This window comes from Candoia aspera, chromosome 3 (genome assembly GCF_035149785.1).
Source record: "Candoia aspera isolate rCanAsp1 chromosome 3, rCanAsp1.hap2, whole genome shotgun sequence".
Classification (NCBI taxonomy): Eukaryota; Metazoa; Chordata; class Lepidosauria; order Squamata; family Boidae; genus Candoia; species Candoia aspera.
This window is the reverse complement of record NC_086155.1, coordinates 23,066,848-23,084,823: the sequence shown is the minus strand read 5'-3', so window position 1 is coordinate 23,084,823 and position 17,976 is coordinate 23,066,848. Positions and strand designations below refer to the sequence as shown.

The window sequence follows — 17,976 nt, the reverse complement described above, 5'->3', positions numbered from 1 at the left end:
TGAGCAATCTAACAGTCCTAAGTCATCCTTGTTTCCCGTCACCCATTATTTGTAAGAAACGAATCTGTGAAAAACTAATCACTTTGGTGTCAGGTATTTTCAGAACAGCTGTAACTCCAGTGATTCACAATTTTTTTCTCACAGCCACACAAAAATCGTTCTTCGTCTTCAGGCTGCTGCCGCGTCACCTAGATGCTTCAAAATGTGAAGACTGGCTTTAAGATACCCATATTGCAAGAGATTCTAGCAATATTTTAGTTGTGTCCAGATTAAAACAACTACTCAAAGTAAATATTCCATTTTATTAGATCCAATATTTATATCAAAGGGCAATTTGTTCTGAAATGAAGTTTTACAAGATGAACTTCTCTGGCTATGACGCTATTTGCTTTTTAACTCCTTTCAAAAGATGCAGACTACAGCGTACCTTAGTTTTATGCCATTTATGCTGTTAAGTACTGGTGACGTTTCCAGGAAAATTTGACAGTATAGTATATGCTATCATGTTATAAAGTACAATTTTATTCCATGTAGAAAACCCAATTTCAATATTTTGCTGACAGAGAAATAGTAATAGTTTAAATCATTTCAGACCAATAGAAAAATCAGTTCATAGACATCACCTACACATGAAGTACATCAGTTGTATAATCTAATACAATCAGTATAGTCAGGGTCCCAAAATAACATAGCCATTCCATCATACTGAATGTAGCCATAATTCTATCAAATGACCGTGATAACATAAAAAAAAAAAAATAGAGAAACTACAAACTGATAAAACTTTTTATTTTTAAATTGTTTTACACTTTCCTGATTGTGTAGGGTGAAACTAGAACTGTTTAAAAGACATACACAAATCTAGTACATCGATAACCAGGTATTTCTTTTTGCTATACTATTCTCACAACCACATGTGTGCTAGTCAATACAACCATCACAGAAGCAAACTTTAGGCAAAATACTGGTCAGTAGAAACAATGCAAAAAGAGCTACCAGATATACAGACAGGCTCGATTCCACATTCACTATTGCATTTATCAAGCGCCAAGTAAAACTGCACAATTTGTTCAGCTAGTAGAGGGGAATTTTGAAGTCAGTGCATGAATTTTTCTCTTCAGCAAACAGTTGAACAGACAGATGGACTCTATAAGCCAAGTGGAATGTCACAAGCAGAGAAACGATACTGAAAAGACCAATAAGAGGAATATTCTAATCTTTCACTGCATTATTCATGCAACTACTACTGAATTCCAATCTTTGACTGGACAAATTTGTATATAATTAAATATTATGATCTATATCTCTAAGGAAGTTATGGGGAATGTCATATATGAGCCTGATATTTGTTTTGGACCAGGAGTGGCAGATATTCATAGCAAAGAAACTATAGCAGCAATAGGCCATCAGCATCTAAGTGAGACCTGTCCTCCAGCATATTTTAACTTCTACCATTGCCAGAAATTAAACCCAATTACAAGGAACCTCTAATTTAAATTACAACAGGGGAGACACAATTTGTACCAAGAACTCAGATACTTAAAGATACAGGTTTCTTTCCTGGAAGGAATTATTTTTAACTTTTTAAAACTGGAAAAGAATTATATTTCACACAACTATTCTGCAACTAATAAAGCCATAAAAGTAGAAATCCTGGTGAAATTCCATGTTAATCCACTAGTCTGCAAGGTAAATGTATAACATACTACTAAAGAAAATGATGTTGCCCATATTACTAAGGAAAATGAGTTGATGGTAAGAGCGGTGGACTATCTGCCCAAAGGCAAGGGCCAATTTTTCTGCCACCATTAAGCATTTGGAAGTTAGGTTTTCATTTCCCCTTGGCTTTAACTGAAGTCTCAGAAAAGATTTAAAATTACATGAGCATTTGGCTAAAAAGCAGTGTGTCCAGCATTATTATTAAAAAAACAAACAAACAAGGAATGTCAAAATGAACATGCCTATTCAATTCGCAGAAGTGAGCTTCTGAACTGGAATACCACACAGTAGATTGTTCCCCTTCCATGTTGCAGTATCACAATATAATCTCTATAATTTTCTGTACAACTTTACAGCAGAATTGTACGTCAACAACTTTGATACCAGATTATAATCCTTCCAAGGAATTACATGATTTGTATCTATTCTTCCGTCATCTGAGTTTTGTAAAGTCAAATGCAATCGCAAAACCCATAATCACAGTGTTCAGTTAAAAAAATATAAACACGGTAATCATAATGCAAGTGTTCATAATAGGAAAGGTTCAGAATGCCATTGTTCAACTGATTTCCATTTGACATACACAGAACACCAACCAATTTTTTTTTTTACCCCACAGACAGTTTGCTACGTTGAGGTTGTGAAGTCGATGTACTATTCTTTTTGCTTGCCGCACAAAGGAATATAATGTGTAGGATACAGAGTGACACTGAACACATAGTGAAGCACAATAGACATTAGTTCTCGCCTTCTCCAGCTTCCCCTTCATCTCCCTGGTTTTCCGATGTCCATAGCTGAAAGAAAATACAAGCATGTTTATACTAAAAAATGTGCAGTTAATTGCACTGGTCTAGAAAGTAGATGCTGGGCAGTCTATTTTAATATTGACTCGACTTCAGCATAGCACTGAAGGGAAACAGTTAACAATGAATTAAAGACTAGAGATTATATACAGTTGAAGAAATGAGTATATAAAGCCCATTAGTAGAAAACGAAGATTTGTAGTAGATTAGACAAGACATTTGTTAAGTGTTCTAATACAGATATGCTTCCTATATCAAGCTTTATGCTCTCTCTCATAGCTTTCTAAAGATAACATTATTTTCCACAGGACTCCTACTATCCCATAAATGGTAAATAACTGTGTATTTAGAAACAGTGTTAAAGATATGAAGGTCCATAGAAATTAACTGGCACAGCCATTTTTCCCAAAGATACTTACAGTAAGATTATCTCTAAGTAACTGCATAATCAGAGTGCTATCTTTGTAGGATTCTTCATTCAGTGTGTCCAGTTCAGCTATTGCTTCATCAAATGCCTAAAACAAATTCAAGTATTATTTGACTTGCTTTTTCTGCCATCTCCAACTAAGAAACACGGGATTCACTTTTAAGGCTAATTACAGCTAGCTAAATGGGAACTACTACTCACATGGTTGAAGTTGGGGTCTAGGGAGCAGCCAGGTTTATTGCTGCTGCACCTCCCTGCCTAAGCAGTTCAACTCCATTGTTGAGCTGGCAGTGGCGGCCCCAAGACCCTGCCTTCATGTGATCTAGTGGTGGGTGCGGCTCAAGCTACTGAGGGCCAAACAGAGGTAGTTGCACACTGGTTTTTATCTTGGGACAGTTGTGATGTGATTAAAGGTGGGGGACATTACTATCAGTCCTTTGTTAAGGGTCATTGTCACTTTTTGTTTTTTGGCTTGCTGGCACTCCCCACCCCCATAGTAGGACCTATTCAGTTGGTCTGCCCCAAGTGACCAACGGACCCAGATGGGTTGAAGGGGGCACTGGGGTTTTTCCTGGGGATCTGGTAGGCAGTTCAGCCAAAGCCTTAGTCTCTGCTTGGAATGAGAGTGTGATTAGACTTTGAATCAGATTGCTCCTATGCAACCTATCCTTGTTTGTCAATCCTGTGGAGCTCCCTAGTTTCCTGAGCAGCTTTGGGAGATGAAATGACAGAATAGAGCACCACTGGAGAAAGACAAAGAGTAATCCAGACCGAGCATGTCAAAGAGCCCATTTGGGGGGTAATGTTGTGTTGAGAAGAGTAGCAAAAAGCAGTTATTTTTCTGCTCTTCGCTTACCCATAATAGCTGGACAGCAACCCTGTTTAAAGTGAGCCATTCCCTGTTGGGGAGGGATGGGTCATAGAAATATCTATAGGGCCACTGTGAGAAAACTCTAGCCATTTGATGGATAAAATTGTTCAGATGTGTTCTGAGTTAAAACTCTGACTAGGGGGTGGCTAAAATAGTTTTCTCCTGTTCCTTGGGAAGTGTCTGATCCTATGACTCCTAAGGAAGTAAATAGGATCCTTGTGACTGTTAGTCTCACCACTTGTTTATTAAATTCATGTATCTTCTGGTTAGCTAAGGCCTCTTAGGAGGAATGTGTGGTTAGATCACTGTAGTGGTAAACACATCTGTGTGAGAGAAGGTGGTTCTACCTGCCTTAAGGAGGCAGTGGTACATCCTCTCAAGAAGTCATTGTTGAACACAATAGTTCCGGGCAATTATCAATTCGTTTCAGTGAGTTTCAGGACAGGACACAGAGCCACAGAATTGACTGCACTTGCTGATGACCTTTAGAAGAACCTGGATGAGGGTGGGGTGACTGTCCTATTCCTTCTTGATCTCTCAGTAGCTTTTGATTGAAAAGCATGGAATCTTTTTCTACCGGTTATGAGGCTTGAAAGTGGGAGGCACAGTATTGCGGTGGTTCTCCTCCTTTCTCCATGGCCAGTTCCAGTCAGTGTTGACAGGTGAGGAGAGAGCCAGCTCATATCCCTTGATTTGTGGGGTGCCTCAGAGCTCAATGCTCTTACCTATCCTGTTTAACATCTATATGAAATGGCTGGGTAAGGTCATCCATTGGCATGGGGTCACGTATATCTTGACCCATGATTGACCAGTGATGCTGCCTAAGTCTTGTCCCAGTAGTTGGAGACTGTGTGGACCTGGATGAAGAGGAACAGGTTTAAACATAACCCTGACAAAACTGAATGACTATGGGTACATATTTTTCTGTGCCAGAGTTCTCCATTATTCGTTCTGAATAGGGTGGCACTTCCCCATACAGAACCAGTTTGATTTATAGGTCCTTCTGGATTTGCAGCTCCTGTTTGAAGAGCAGATGGCAGCTGTGGCCAGGAAGGCCTTCACACAGATTCATCTGGTGTGCCAAATGCACCCTTTTCTAGAAGAATCCTGCCTCACAGTCATACATGCCTTGGTCACTTTGTGTATGAATTATTGCAATGCATTCTACATGGGATTGCCCTTGAAAACCACTTGGAAGGTTCAGCTAGTCCAGAACACAGTGGTGGAAACTGCTATGGACATACCTCAATATGTCCATGTGACATTATGCTATGTCCATGCTACATGAGCTTTGGGTGCAATTCAAGATGCTGGTTACTACCTATAAATCCCTTTATGGCACTGGGCCTGGCTATCTGAGGGATTGCTTCTCTCCCATTTCTGCCTGTCCAGTAAGATCTGACACAACAGGTACATTTTGTGTCCCATTAAGTAATGTTATCAGATGAGACCTTAAACGCACACCTTCTCTGCTGCAGCACTTTCTCTTTGAAAGAGAACCCCCCCACTCCCAGTTCAGACAGCCCCAACCTTGAACAATCTGAAAACCTGGTTTTTTCCCCCAAGCTCTGGAATAGATCAGGGCATGCTCTTCTGACATGCACTGCCTGTTTTGGTTAGGTATGTTTGTTCCTCTATTACAATATCTAAAAACAAAATGAAAAGTAAATGTATCTGCTTTTAATCCATATGCTTAGTATTAGTGTTGATTAGGGTATAAATCTAAATTGTAAATTATAAAACTGGATCTAAATTAAAACCATACCTTGTTTTTGCTACTAACATTGGAATGCTTTAGAATTTAAAAGTTTGCACATTTTAGATTACTGCTGTCTAGATCCTATTTCCAGTACCCAGTTAGTTATTTTAGCTTAATTTTAATGTATTTCATTTAAATACATTAGAGGCTATAATTCTCAAATATTAATCCAACCCAAACCAACAACTTAAGTACCCAAACTGCTTAATGTGTACCTCCTAGTTCTCCCCATTCAAAATTTAGTTTTCAGTAAATTAAGTCCTTACTGTCTTTGCCAGACTACAGGCTTTCTCAGGTGAGTTTAGTATCTCATAGTAGAACACAGAGAAATTAAGTGCCAGACCAAGTCGAATGGGATGTGTTGGCTGCATCTCTTTCTTGCTGATTTCAAATGCTTCTTGATATGCCTGCTGAGAATTTGCTACTGTTGCTATGAAGAAAGATAAGTTTATTTTTAATGCCTCTTCATATGAGCAACCAAGTAAGAAACAAGTAATGAAAACCTTTAAGAACAATTAAGCTAAATGTTCTTTCACAACTATTTTGGTGCAGAAAAGCAAACAAATTTGTTATATTTTTAGTATGTCCAAAAACAAATGTTCCTGGGGAAGAGTACTTAAAATTCCAAGCCAAGTATTAGCCAGGCCCAACTTGCTTAACTGCTATGCTTTCTGCCAGGTGCTGTCACCTGTTGAGTCAACGGATACAAAATACAGCGCCAAAGTGACCTTTTATTATAAAATTAGGCCACAAATTAAAGGCAACAGTAGGGCTGCTTTGGATTACAGTCTCCACAGTCCCTAAACAGGGAGGGGACTGGGAGGCTGACTGGGATCGTAGGCCTAAAGGCCACCAGCACAGAAGGACGGGAGGGGTTTCCTTGAGAGTGGATCTCCATCTTTTGGCCCTACCCCTGCGGGCACACCCTCCGCCTCAGCTGGAATTTTTCTGGTGAGTTGCTGCTGAGAGTCAGTACTCTGCCCCTTTTTTCACACCTCTACTACTTTCCCTGCACAGAGCCGTGGCAGAAGCTCAGCTGCTTCTAGTGTCACCGGTCTTCCTGCAGGGCTTCAACCCTGAGAACCATAAAGCCTGTCCCTGCTCTCTGGATTGCTTCAAGGAACACCATTCTTCAAACGGCTGGTGAGGGGTTTAAAAGCAGACGGGGCTGGTATTGATGCATTAGAGCACATCATAAAGTACATCACAGGGCTGCACCCTGCATCAGGTAAAATCTTGCAGAAGTTTCTATTGTCTGGCAAGACCGTTTGTTCTTGTAGGCAGAGAAGGGGTGGTGCTTGTGGGGGTCAGAATCTAGCCCAGGAGACCTGCTGAATCCCAGGGGCGTTAAGTGTGTTGAGGGGAAGATAATGAAGATTTTGGTTTGGAGGGAACCAAGCAAGGCGTAACCCATGACAGGCGTCTAAACAGTGTTGCTTGCTTTTAAGATCTGAGGACTTCCCTACAGGACTGAATTAACATGGCCTAAACAACTGAATCCTTCTACAGCATGATCTTAAATTTAAAAATTGTTATCACAAGCTTAAAATCTTTTTAAAAAAGTACTGTAGTAAGATAAATGTGTCAATGAGTATGAGAAGACATAGAGATTGCATTTGGTTCTACACATGCAGAACTGAAAAGGATTTTTTAAAGGGCAAAATAGAAAAAAGTATCTACAGACTGCTGTGCTGTTTGCATAGTGGTTTTTGATCTAACAGATCCCTCCAATGGTATAAAAGACTGGGGTGGGGGAAGGTGAAGCATGGGGAATTAACCTAGGTTTCTGCCCATCTCTTAGCTGAAACATTTGAAATAGCATTACTGGAATCCAGTTCCAGTCTGAAAGGGCAGGTTAAACAGTAAAATATCAATAGCTTAGTATAACGTGTGGGGATGTTCTTTTCACTAACATATGCACAGCCCACTTCATTCCAAGATTTTAAGGTACATGAAAAATTAGATTTCTATAAATACATACAGCAAACACATTTTATTCCACACATCTGTGACTTTACAGGGTTAAGATGTGGAGAACAAGAACAACAAGTGACTCATGCTTTCTGCTTCCCACACATATTTTAACATTTGAAGTAGAACTTTCACATTTTCTCTTGTGGTCAGATCTCCAGCTCTCCTTGCACTGGGAGCACTGGTTAACTTGGAAGACATAAATGCAACCAAAAGCCACTTCTCTCCTGTATTATCAGCATGTGACAATCCTGAGTCAATTTTGCAATTTGAAATGTTGGAACAAACCTTTAAAATGTTATCTATAGTTCCTGCAGAACATCACTAAAAAACATTACCATATAAAATACATCACCTACTTTGCTTGTTGTCACCGGATGCCACCTCTGAAAGGTATCTGTAGTAATCGCCTTTCATTTTCAAATAGAAGACTTTACTTTCTGGTTGTGTGGCATTAACAATAAGGTACTTATCTAAGAGTTCCTGAAAAACATATTAACCACATAATTATGTATGCTGTTGCTTCAATTTATCACTACTTATTGCAATGAATTTCAGCAAGTAATTTTACTTATTGCAATGAATTTTAGCAAGTAATTTTCTGATGTTTTGTTTGTTCAGTATGAAGGATGACTAATAATGTCCTCAACGCAAGCTAGATCTATGCGGAGTAAATAGGTGGCTGTATTCACCAAATAAAAAATATGGGCACTCAAGTCCTGCTTACTAATGAATGGACACGCACAGATGAAACCTCTCCCTTCAAAAAATAATGAACACATCTAATAAACAGGCAAATCAAAGCAACTTTAACTACAATTGGACTAATGGTTCAAACTTAACGTTAATAAGAGAATAGCCCACCATATAAATAGTTTCGCCTATCTGCTAGTAACATTTAGTGTAATCTACCACAACAAGCACAATTAGCAGTTTTTACTGACTGAACCAGGTATCTTATTAGAAATCAAACATAAGAAAAATGACATTCATGGTAAATGTACAGTGAAGAGAGGTTATCCTACGTTAGGTTACTCTCCCCATTCATTTCACTAACCAGCCCAACCCCACTTTCAGGACCATTAGCTAATGTTCTTGAAAGTTCACTATTTAGAGGGAAAACAGAACATAAACAAAGGCAAAGCTGCAGAAGATCTGTCTCCTTTGTAAAAATATCTGGGTGGGCAGGGTCTCCTGTCCCCATTACAGAAAAAGGACCTTTGCAGTGAATTCATTGTTCCATTTTCCTACAGTGGACGAAGGCATCCAACAGTGGGGCATACCAAAGCAATCCTAAATAGTGCAAGTGTCTTAAATAAGGCCTAACTAGTGGGTGTAACTACTCTTTGCAGGACTGTTTAGGAGACTTCAAAAGAAGTGTAAATATTTAACTTCTAGTAGTTGTAGTTGCAAATTACCTGTCATGCACCTATAACTGAGTGCAGTACATAGAACAAAACCCAGCAAATAATAGTATGATACACTACAAAAATGTAAAATCACAACATAAAGAAAGCAGCCTCTGGGATAAAAGCCTATGGTATATAATAAAATCAACATGTGTACATTCAATTTTTTTTTACTTCATAAAGCCCAAGTAAAAGAAGCATGTTAGTACTTCTTTTAAAAAAAAAATAGTTTGACAAACAATGTAAAATACCACATAGCTACCTTGCACATATCTCTTAGAGGAATATTAAAAGTAATCAAGGTGGTAATGTTTCATCTAGAATTGGCCATGACCCCCTCTGGAACATGACTGACCTCCATAGACAGGGCAATAGCATAACACAGCAAGCCTAAAGGCATGGAAACTCTGTAACCAAGGGCTGTTTCTTTCAAGGACATATAGAGGTAGTCAGTGAGTCTGAATTCAGAGGTTCTGGTCTGGTAGCCTTTTATAGCCTGCACAATATCCATTTTGTGCCGTGCCTTTTCTAACACTGACTTCAGACTACAGCAAATGACAGGAGCTAATTTCAGTGAAACAAGAAATAACCTTGGACACTATGGTGTAATCCAGCCATAGGGCTGGGAGATATTCTTGAGGACAAGACTTTGACTCTTGAAAACCAGCATGTCAAGGTAATGGCTATCAGCAAGGCTTTTCTACAAGAAATGGCTCTAAAAGTTTAGACTTGGAATACACATTCCACATTTTTTTTAAAGCTAACGCTCTCCTTCAGGGCCACTGCCTTCTCAGAATTTCTACAAGGCTAGACTACTGATGACTTAGCTATATGACTTAAGTTCTGATAGAATGAACTAGAACAGTATGGATTTTAGTCCTCCAGTGTTCTGGGTGTTTTGGTGTGTCTTCCTTATTCTTATATACAATGATACAGATTACCAGTGTAACAACTTGGGCATCAACTAGGGGCACCTTGAGGGATTCCAACACTGGTTGCCCACAGAGAAGACAGACAAGTTGAAAAGTTCAGGGAAAGGGAGACTTCCAATGGGTTGGAAGCACTCAGAAAAACTTGTTGTCTGAGTCAAGTTAGAGATCTATCAGAATGGTTGGCCCTATCCCCTTGATCCCTAGGTTCTTGTGAAATTTCTTAATTGGATGAAGTCAATTTTCTGGCTGTATCTAGAATAGGATGCTATTTCTTATTTGCCACAATATTGCCTTTCCTCCTAACTAATGAAAGAAGATGCAGAGCCCACAAAATCCTCATATGGGGACAGAAAGTAATGTCCCAGTGCCAGAGTTTTCTACAGCAACTTGCATCTTCTCCACTTGCAAGAAGTTATGGTGAGTGGGTATCTGACCATGACTAAGGGAATCTGAGAGGGAAGACGTGTCAATTGTATTCTGCTCACATATGCATTCTCCCTTTATAAGCAGGGTCATTTGGTAGCATTGCTTAGCAAAAAAAAAAAAAAAGCAGTTCCCATCTTATGATATCCTCAGGTTGGCAGGCGCTAGGTATGCTGGGAAGAACTATCTCAGCATCACATTGATTGGATGTATATTCTTTCTTCTTCAGATCTTTAGGCAATGAGCAGAGGAAACTCATATTTAGCTGTATATCCCCATCAGTACATTTAAGTATACTGGGATACTCTTAACGAAGTCAGTGAATAGATTTGAATACTTTTCTGTTCTGTCCATTGCTGGAATCATCTGACTTCCTAGTGTAGAGATGAGCCAACTCTCAGCTCCAGGAGTCAGGAAGCTCATTGCAAGTTATCTTTATTGCCATGACCGCCACTGATTGCTTTTGAAGGATATCATACCTCTTGAGCCCCCACCTGATCCCTGATGTGACTATCTCAGATGCTGGAGGGGTTCTCTCCAACAGAGACAGCATTAGGCTGTCTGTGCATGCTCTGATCGTGCTAAGAGATTGAGGAAAAGACAAAGTAACTAGAAAAAGAAAGGCAAAATAAAATATACAAGATGGCAGTTTTGAAAGGTAGGCAGAAAGGACTGGAATTAGAAATGGCCACTTCTTTCTTCAGGAAAATCTGAAAGTCTGAGCCTATCTAGCAGAGTAACTGGGAGGAGTAATCCACTATCGGATGAACAGCTTATAATACACTTCTATTGATTAAGTGGATGAAACAAAGAAACAAAATTACTTGAGGGAAAAGGGGGTCATACTAAACTCCTCTGAGTAGATATCTGCCAAGTATCAAGCGGAAATCTCCAAAGGTCTTATACAGTATATATAACAATCAGTTTTTAATGCATGTAAGTGCATAAGTTACATATTAAGCCTTAAAGGATTACTTTTGGCAAACTAATTACAATTTTTTTCCTGTTGAACTATATAGATCGAACAAGGAACAAAACCTATTCTACTGACCCAACATTACAAGTACTTTTAGAGATAGTATACTTTAGGAAGTGCTATGATAAAAATTGCAACTGGACTCTTACCAGAACATCATTGCAAATGTCCTGCAACTCAGCCTCAATCTTCTCACGATATTCTCTTCCCATCTGCTGTTTTTTCTCATTCCGTTCTGTCTTCTGTTCAATGCTGGAAATGACACGCCAGGAAGAACGACGAGCACCAACCACATTTTTGTAGGCAACAGATAGTAGATTCCTTTCTTCATTGGATAGCTCATGACCCTGCTCAGTGACAGCTTTCATGGCAGCAGCCATATCATCATAGCGCTCTGCCTGTTCAGCCAGTTTGGCCTTCTGTACAAGCTCACCTTTATCCATCGTTATTCCTAAAAAGTGGGGAAAATCTAAGTAGCGTATATTGTATATTTCATAATCAGTGTCCTCCAAAGGTATAGGAAAAAATTTTTAATAGTGAAAGCAATATACTTTTAAGTCTGAGCCGAAACAATGAGAAAAGTTTGCTCATCAATAGTGTGGAAATTACACTGAGAGGTTGAGTTTCCCAGAGAAGACATAAAGTCACAAGTCTGCAATGTCAAGGCGACTGACACCTAACACCAAGTCTGAAAACTGAGAATAAAAGTGTCCATTAAGCCATGGGAAAGACAGGAAAACATACTGGATTTGTAACTCTCGTCTCATACTGACAGACAACAGTCAACTGCTTAAATCGCTTTATCCAAGTATGCAATAAAAATCCACTGACAACAGTTTCATGTTCAGTACACAGGTAGCTTCTTCTGAGCTTGAACCAGGGAACCAGACAAATAAGGATTTTTTTTAATTAAAAATCGCTACTGTTATACCGCATACTTGTTTTATCATGACCACATCTCTAAGAATTTGGTTCACTGCTTCCAACTATTTGCTAGGATCATCAGATCCAAGCACTATGCATAAAAGAAGAGATGAATGCCAGCCTGCTGTGAATTGGAATCTAACCAGCTTAAAGAAACAGAACAAGATAACTGAAAAACAGACCTAATTGATAGCAGATACCCTACAATGATAGAATAACACGTCTCCCTTCCACAACAGGGAAGGCTTATGGACCCAACTTTATATGCCAGTGACAGAGATATAGAACAGGCAGAAGTAAGAGCTGCCTGGATTTGTGTTCCAAAATATTAAGAGAAAATCAAAACCAGACTGAAACGCAGACAGCCTTATATTTTTCATATTCAGTGACCTATTCTTTGTTCCAAGTTCGTATCTGAAGCTATAGAAACAGGAAATAGAATTCCACACCAAAAAGTACATGCATATGTACAAACCTTCAAAGCATTGCCTAAGAATGAAGAGGGAATTAAGATATAACAGGTTTTCAAAATCTGGGAATACCTCAGAATGGAATGCAACATGTTTGCTGCCAATTTTAGAGTAAGGATTGCAGCTAATAGATATCCTAATTGTCCTCTCTGCTCACTTGGGAGTACAAAACCAAGACACTGTTTCTGGAAGTAGGAATCAAAAAGGTTAAACCCTGCTAGCCTTTAGAAATAATAGTTGAGGTACTTAAGGCTTACAATCCCCACTGCATTAAGGGAAACAAAGATGACTTGAATTGTTCACAGTCATGGCTGTTTATATCTTCCTATTCTGGGATAATTACTTTTCATGAATTATGTAATTCAATCAGAAGCAATCAAGTATAGAAGCAAGAAAATGAACCATTCTAACAAGGGATAGTTGCATATTTTCAAAATGGTAAATGTGACAAATTGCTAACACTGTTTTTATTGTTACTGGTTACTTTATGATTAAGTATATGCCATTCTTCCTCAATCAAAAAGTATAAACAATGTACAATATTGTACTTCATTAGGTGGTATCTAGAGTCTTTGAGAAAAGCATATGAATGACCAGAAATAGTGTTTTTTGATCAAAAGAAATGAGCTTGGAGATTTTTTTTTTAAATTGCCTAATTTCATGCCTTGCAGGAATTCCAGCACTTTATGCTTTACTGTGATAATAGGTCTGCTCCCAATATATATAATTTATAACAGAACTTGTTAAAGACTCAGGAGACAATACATTGTTTCAAAAGAGGTGGTTTATTGCTACATCAGGCTTGATGACTGAAGGAACAGTCTGATAAATGGGAAAGTGTATGGAAAGAGATTTCTGAACAAAAAGATTCAAAACTTCAAAACCATTACTTAAATTGCTTTTTCAAGAAAAGTGATCAAGGTCAGTTCCTTGGAAACTGGCAGTTGCTTAAGGGAAATACAGAATGCATTTCATATTTTAACACCTTTTAATAGATACCGAAAAGACATGAGGGAATCCATTAGCAAAATAGGAGTTTGTTCAAGATCACTAAAATTGATATTCAAAACTGATTACAGGAGCTTTTGAAGGTACATTACAGTTTCAGTTGTGGAAATACCATTCATGGATATTTTATTGGCTGGGTTGACACAATTTATTTAGCCATTATATAATTTGCTTGATTTTGGATTAGCATACTACTGTATTGTATATGAAATAGGTCAAGGTTCCAACTAAGTTGGAAGGGGCCACTAAAGTCATTAAATCCAACAACCAGGTCATTGCAGACATCCAAATTAAAGCATCCCAGACAATGCTTTCTAGCCTTTATCTGAACACATCCAATGGATCCCACTACCTCCCTGGGCAACTGGTTGTACTATTATTTTTAAATGTTATGCTGCCAAATCTTTCAGATTTACAGCAGATTACAATAGCACAGAAACACAGCATAGTAAAATGCCCAAAATAAAAAACAAAAATATTTGCAATCAAAACAAAAACAAGCTATAACACACAACACCAAATAAATAATTGGATATCAAATTGCTATTGATCTTAGAGTTTTTAACCTAACATTTTATTTGAATCTGCCTTCCCATAACTTAAATCCATTGTTCTATGTCTTACATTGACCTTGTTTGTTACCATGGTCTAATATGTTGTGCAAACACAGCCAGTCATGGCTTATTCTATAAGCTATGGGTAATCATGATTTAAAAACCCAGATTCACATTTCTGTGAACCACATCAGACATTCAGAACAGTAACAATACTTAAAACACCACAAAAAAGGAAAAGTAGTATTGAAATCTGACTCATTTAATACACTAAAATGGATTTAAGTTTTTTTAATTATGGAAAATTAGGTCCTTGTTTATTTCTAGATATTAAAAATCCAGAAAAGAAATGAATCCTAGTTTTCTTAAGAACCAATTCCAACCCAATTTAAATAATAGCAAGACAAGTATTTGTCCAACAGTCAGAGATCACCATTAGACCACAGGTGCTGGAAATCAAACAATCAACTACCAAATTCAGGAAATCTGTTTCCAGCAGAAGCAAGAGAGAAAGAGAAGAGAAAAAAAGCTGCAAAAACAACCAGCAGATTTCTGTTAATGGCAAAGATTGCTCCCTTCATATTTCAAGCACACAGTCATGCTGATGCAAGACCAACAGCAGTATTGACAGATATTGCAGATAATGTGATGCTGTCCCAACAGGCTGCACGGCTGGTGGTGACTTTTCAGGGAATGCAACAGTATATCCCTGAAGCCTATTCCAATAGTGTGGCAATTAGTCACCTTATCTTTACTGAAGAGCAAGTTCTTGCACATGTTGTGTGACCTTTATTGACCATAATCAAGTGAATAATTAACTATGGTTGATAGCTCATATCTTACAAAATTTATTTTATTTGTCATATTTTTATTACCGCCCGTCTCCCCCACTCAGGGGAGTAGTTCACAATACTTTATGTTAGATTATAGCGTTACCAGCATTAGCATCGAAAGAAACATGTCCTTTCTATATATAGTAAATTATGCTAATTGATAACTGTGTGAAGAAGTTATCAATTTTTCTAGGCAGCAGTATGGCAGTGGTTTGCTACTGTCTTCTTCTAGGATGCTTTCTGATCTCCAAGTCTAGCCTACAGCCCTAGGATTCCCTGGTAGTCTCCCATCCAAGTACTAACCAGGCCCAGCCCTGCTCAGTCTCTAAACTTGGAGAAGGCCAAGTTCTGCCATCTCCCAAGACACTCTAGAGCAGCCTTTCTCTACCTTTTGACCCTGGAGGAACCCATGAAATATTTTTCAGGCCTCTGGGAGCCCCTGCACATTCAGGCTCAAATATAGGCCAGAAGATACGAAATTATTATATTCGTTTCATGTGTAGGCCTGTATATATGCGTTAAGTGTTCTTAAACTAAAAATAAAGAATGAAACTTACCTCTTTAATGTGAAGTTGCTCAAATTTGAAATATTTTTTAAATGAATTGTGATCTCCCAGGGAACCCCTAGTGACCTCTTGCAGAACCCTAGGGCTCCACAAAACCCTGGTTGAGGAACCCTGCTCTAGATGATACTGGCTTTCATTTCAGATTACACAGTCTTCTCAGACTAAGGGAAGGTTTACCATGGGGAATACTCAATTTTGATAATTTCCAAAGGACAATTCTGGAGCAAGTGCAACCTTTTAAAACTGGTTCCTCAAATTTGCACTGGGATCTCTCATCCTCACAGATCCAATCTGCTTTATCATTCCAACCCAGCTGGGAAAGAGCTGCCCATTTGGTCTGAAGACATGTCCATGCTCTATTCTTTTTCCTAATGGGAATCCTGTATTAATAATCTGAATCTACAACAGCATGCAACGATAACCTCTTCTGTGGTGCTATGTAAGATGCAAACTCATTTCTAAAAATCACTGAATTAGAAATACAGACCAACTCAGAATGCACACGTGATAGGAACAATTCTGTTCCAGGACTACCTCGGAGCCTAGCGATGCCATTTAAACCACGGGGTTCAAGGAACCGGGATCCTACCGCTCCAGGGGGACAAAGCATAAAGGGCGGACAGAAAGGTTACGGTGGAAGAGGCCCGCCCTCCACGAAACCGCAAAGGGCCTCTGCGGGCGCAGCATGCCTCTCCCAGAAGCGGCGCCAGGAACGAAGAGCCCCGTCTCCGGTTTGTTACGCACAGGTGAGCACGCCCATGCCCGGGCAGCAGCAGCAGCAGAAGGTGACTCAGCCAGGGCGTGGCGCTCCCAAGCTAGGTGACCCCTCCCGGGAAGCCTCGCTCGAGCAGCGGAACAGGAGCAAAAGCAGCGCGGGAGGAGCAGGCGATCCCCCCTCCCCTCCGCTTCAAAGGCGGCGCTCCCGTGCCGTTAGCCGGGCAGCCTCGGGGGAAGCGTGTCGGGAGACCCCGCGGACACGTCGCTTCTGCCCCTCGGGAAGAGCCCATCCGAGAGCCCTCCAGCAGGGTCGAGCAGCCGGAACCGAGCAGGCCGCGGCTCCGCTCACCCCCTCCGTTACGTGGGGGAAGGGCAAAGAGCCGCCACCGCTCAACGGCGAGGGCGGGGGAAGCTTGGAGGGGGGAGTTTTGGCGGGACAGCGCTCACCTGACTGGGTGCGAGCGCGGCAAAACGAGAGGAGCGTTCAGGCCTCGGATCGCGGGCGAAGCAAGCGTGTCGGCGCGCAACCACCCGCTTCCCTCTTACCACACTTACACACCCTGCGGCTCCTGCGGCTACTTCCGCCGCCACGGTCACGCCTTTTCCGGCACGGACCCGCCTCTCCTTCCTCCCCGCCCCCTTTCCTTGTCCGCTAAGCCCATTGGGCGAGCCGGACCGCGGAAAGGAGTGGGCCGGCGGCAGCCGAGGAGAGGTTGCTCCGTAGTTAGGGCAACGGGTGTGTGCATTTGTGGGTCTGCGCTGGGGGCAGGCTGAGGAGGTGGGTTTCTCCACGAGGTGCATCCTCCCGCTGTGCAGGCCCGTTCTTGGCCGCCCCAGAACTCTCATTCGTTTGGCACCGCCCTTTCCTTTGTTTAGCCCAGCCCCCTCCTTCCCTGGGCCAGGTCGCCCAGGTGTGGGGTTTCCCGAAAGATGATAAAGGAAAAGCAAGGGGGAAGATGGGCGCTCTCCTGTTCGCCTTTCCCGATGGTAGCTTCTCCGCCTGCCCGGGCTTTGCAGCTGGATCTTTGCAGCCGATTCCAAGCGGGACCGAAAGGTAGTGCTTGTGGAGGTCCGGGGAGCGTTTGCCCTTCCAGAGAGAAGACCACCAGGGCGGCCACTAGAGGGCAGCAAAGGGAGACAGAAAACTGAGCCCTCGCCTCCCTCTAGCGGTCATCTGGATTTTTGCGTCCCAGATTTTGTGGCTCTAGCACAGACGCAACCTGTTCTTTCTCGCTGTTACTTCTCCCGGAGCGGCTTGGATGCCTAAACCCCAAGAACAGTTTTGCTCTCTCAAATGCAGCTGTTTCCTCTTCTACCGATTACTACATAGTATGGGGAGTCCCTTTTGGCGAGGTTTGCCTTCTGGTCCAGAGGTCCCCTGGATGGAGCTCAAAGATGACGGCCTTGCATGGGGAAGTTTCCTTCTGTGGTATCTCTGATCCAAAAGTACACTTGGTGGCTCTTATCCTTCTCAGCAGACATGTCAGCTGTAGGCCAGTCCAGGCTAAGGGCATCTAGATGGGGGAAGCAACCTGCCAATCACAGAACATTCCTCCTGGTTTCCAGTTGTGCTCTGGGTGGCTTCCACTGTTAACAATAAACAGCTATGTTCTT

At 40.8% G+C, this 17,976-nt stretch overlaps 1 protein-coding gene across 2 annotated transcripts; it reads right to left on the bottom strand.

Annotated features, from left to right (window-relative positions):
- Positions 1-772: 772 nt before the first annotated feature.
- On the bottom strand, positions 773-16,961 carry YWHAB (tyrosine 3-monooxygenase/tryptophan 5-monooxygenase activation protein beta). 2 transcript variants are annotated; one of them, XM_063297136.1, is made up of 6 exons: positions 16,810-16,961; positions 11,440-11,741; positions 7,910-8,033; positions 5,846-6,009; positions 2,942-3,037; positions 773-2,513 (listed from the first exon to the last, which is right to left on the bottom strand). In XM_063297136.1, exons 2-6 carry the CDS (start codon positions 11,731-11,733, stop codon positions 2,457-2,459), a joined length of 735 nt encoding a protein of 244 aa, XP_063153206.1. In that variant the 5' UTR covers positions 11,734-11,741; positions 16,810-16,961; the 3' UTR covers positions 773-2,456. The 2 variants fall into 2 exon arrangements, with proteins under 2 accessions (XP_063153206.1, XP_063153207.1); XM_063297137.1 differs by having other exon boundaries at positions 16,918-16,937.
- Positions 16,962-17,976: the final 1,015 nt, after the last annotated feature.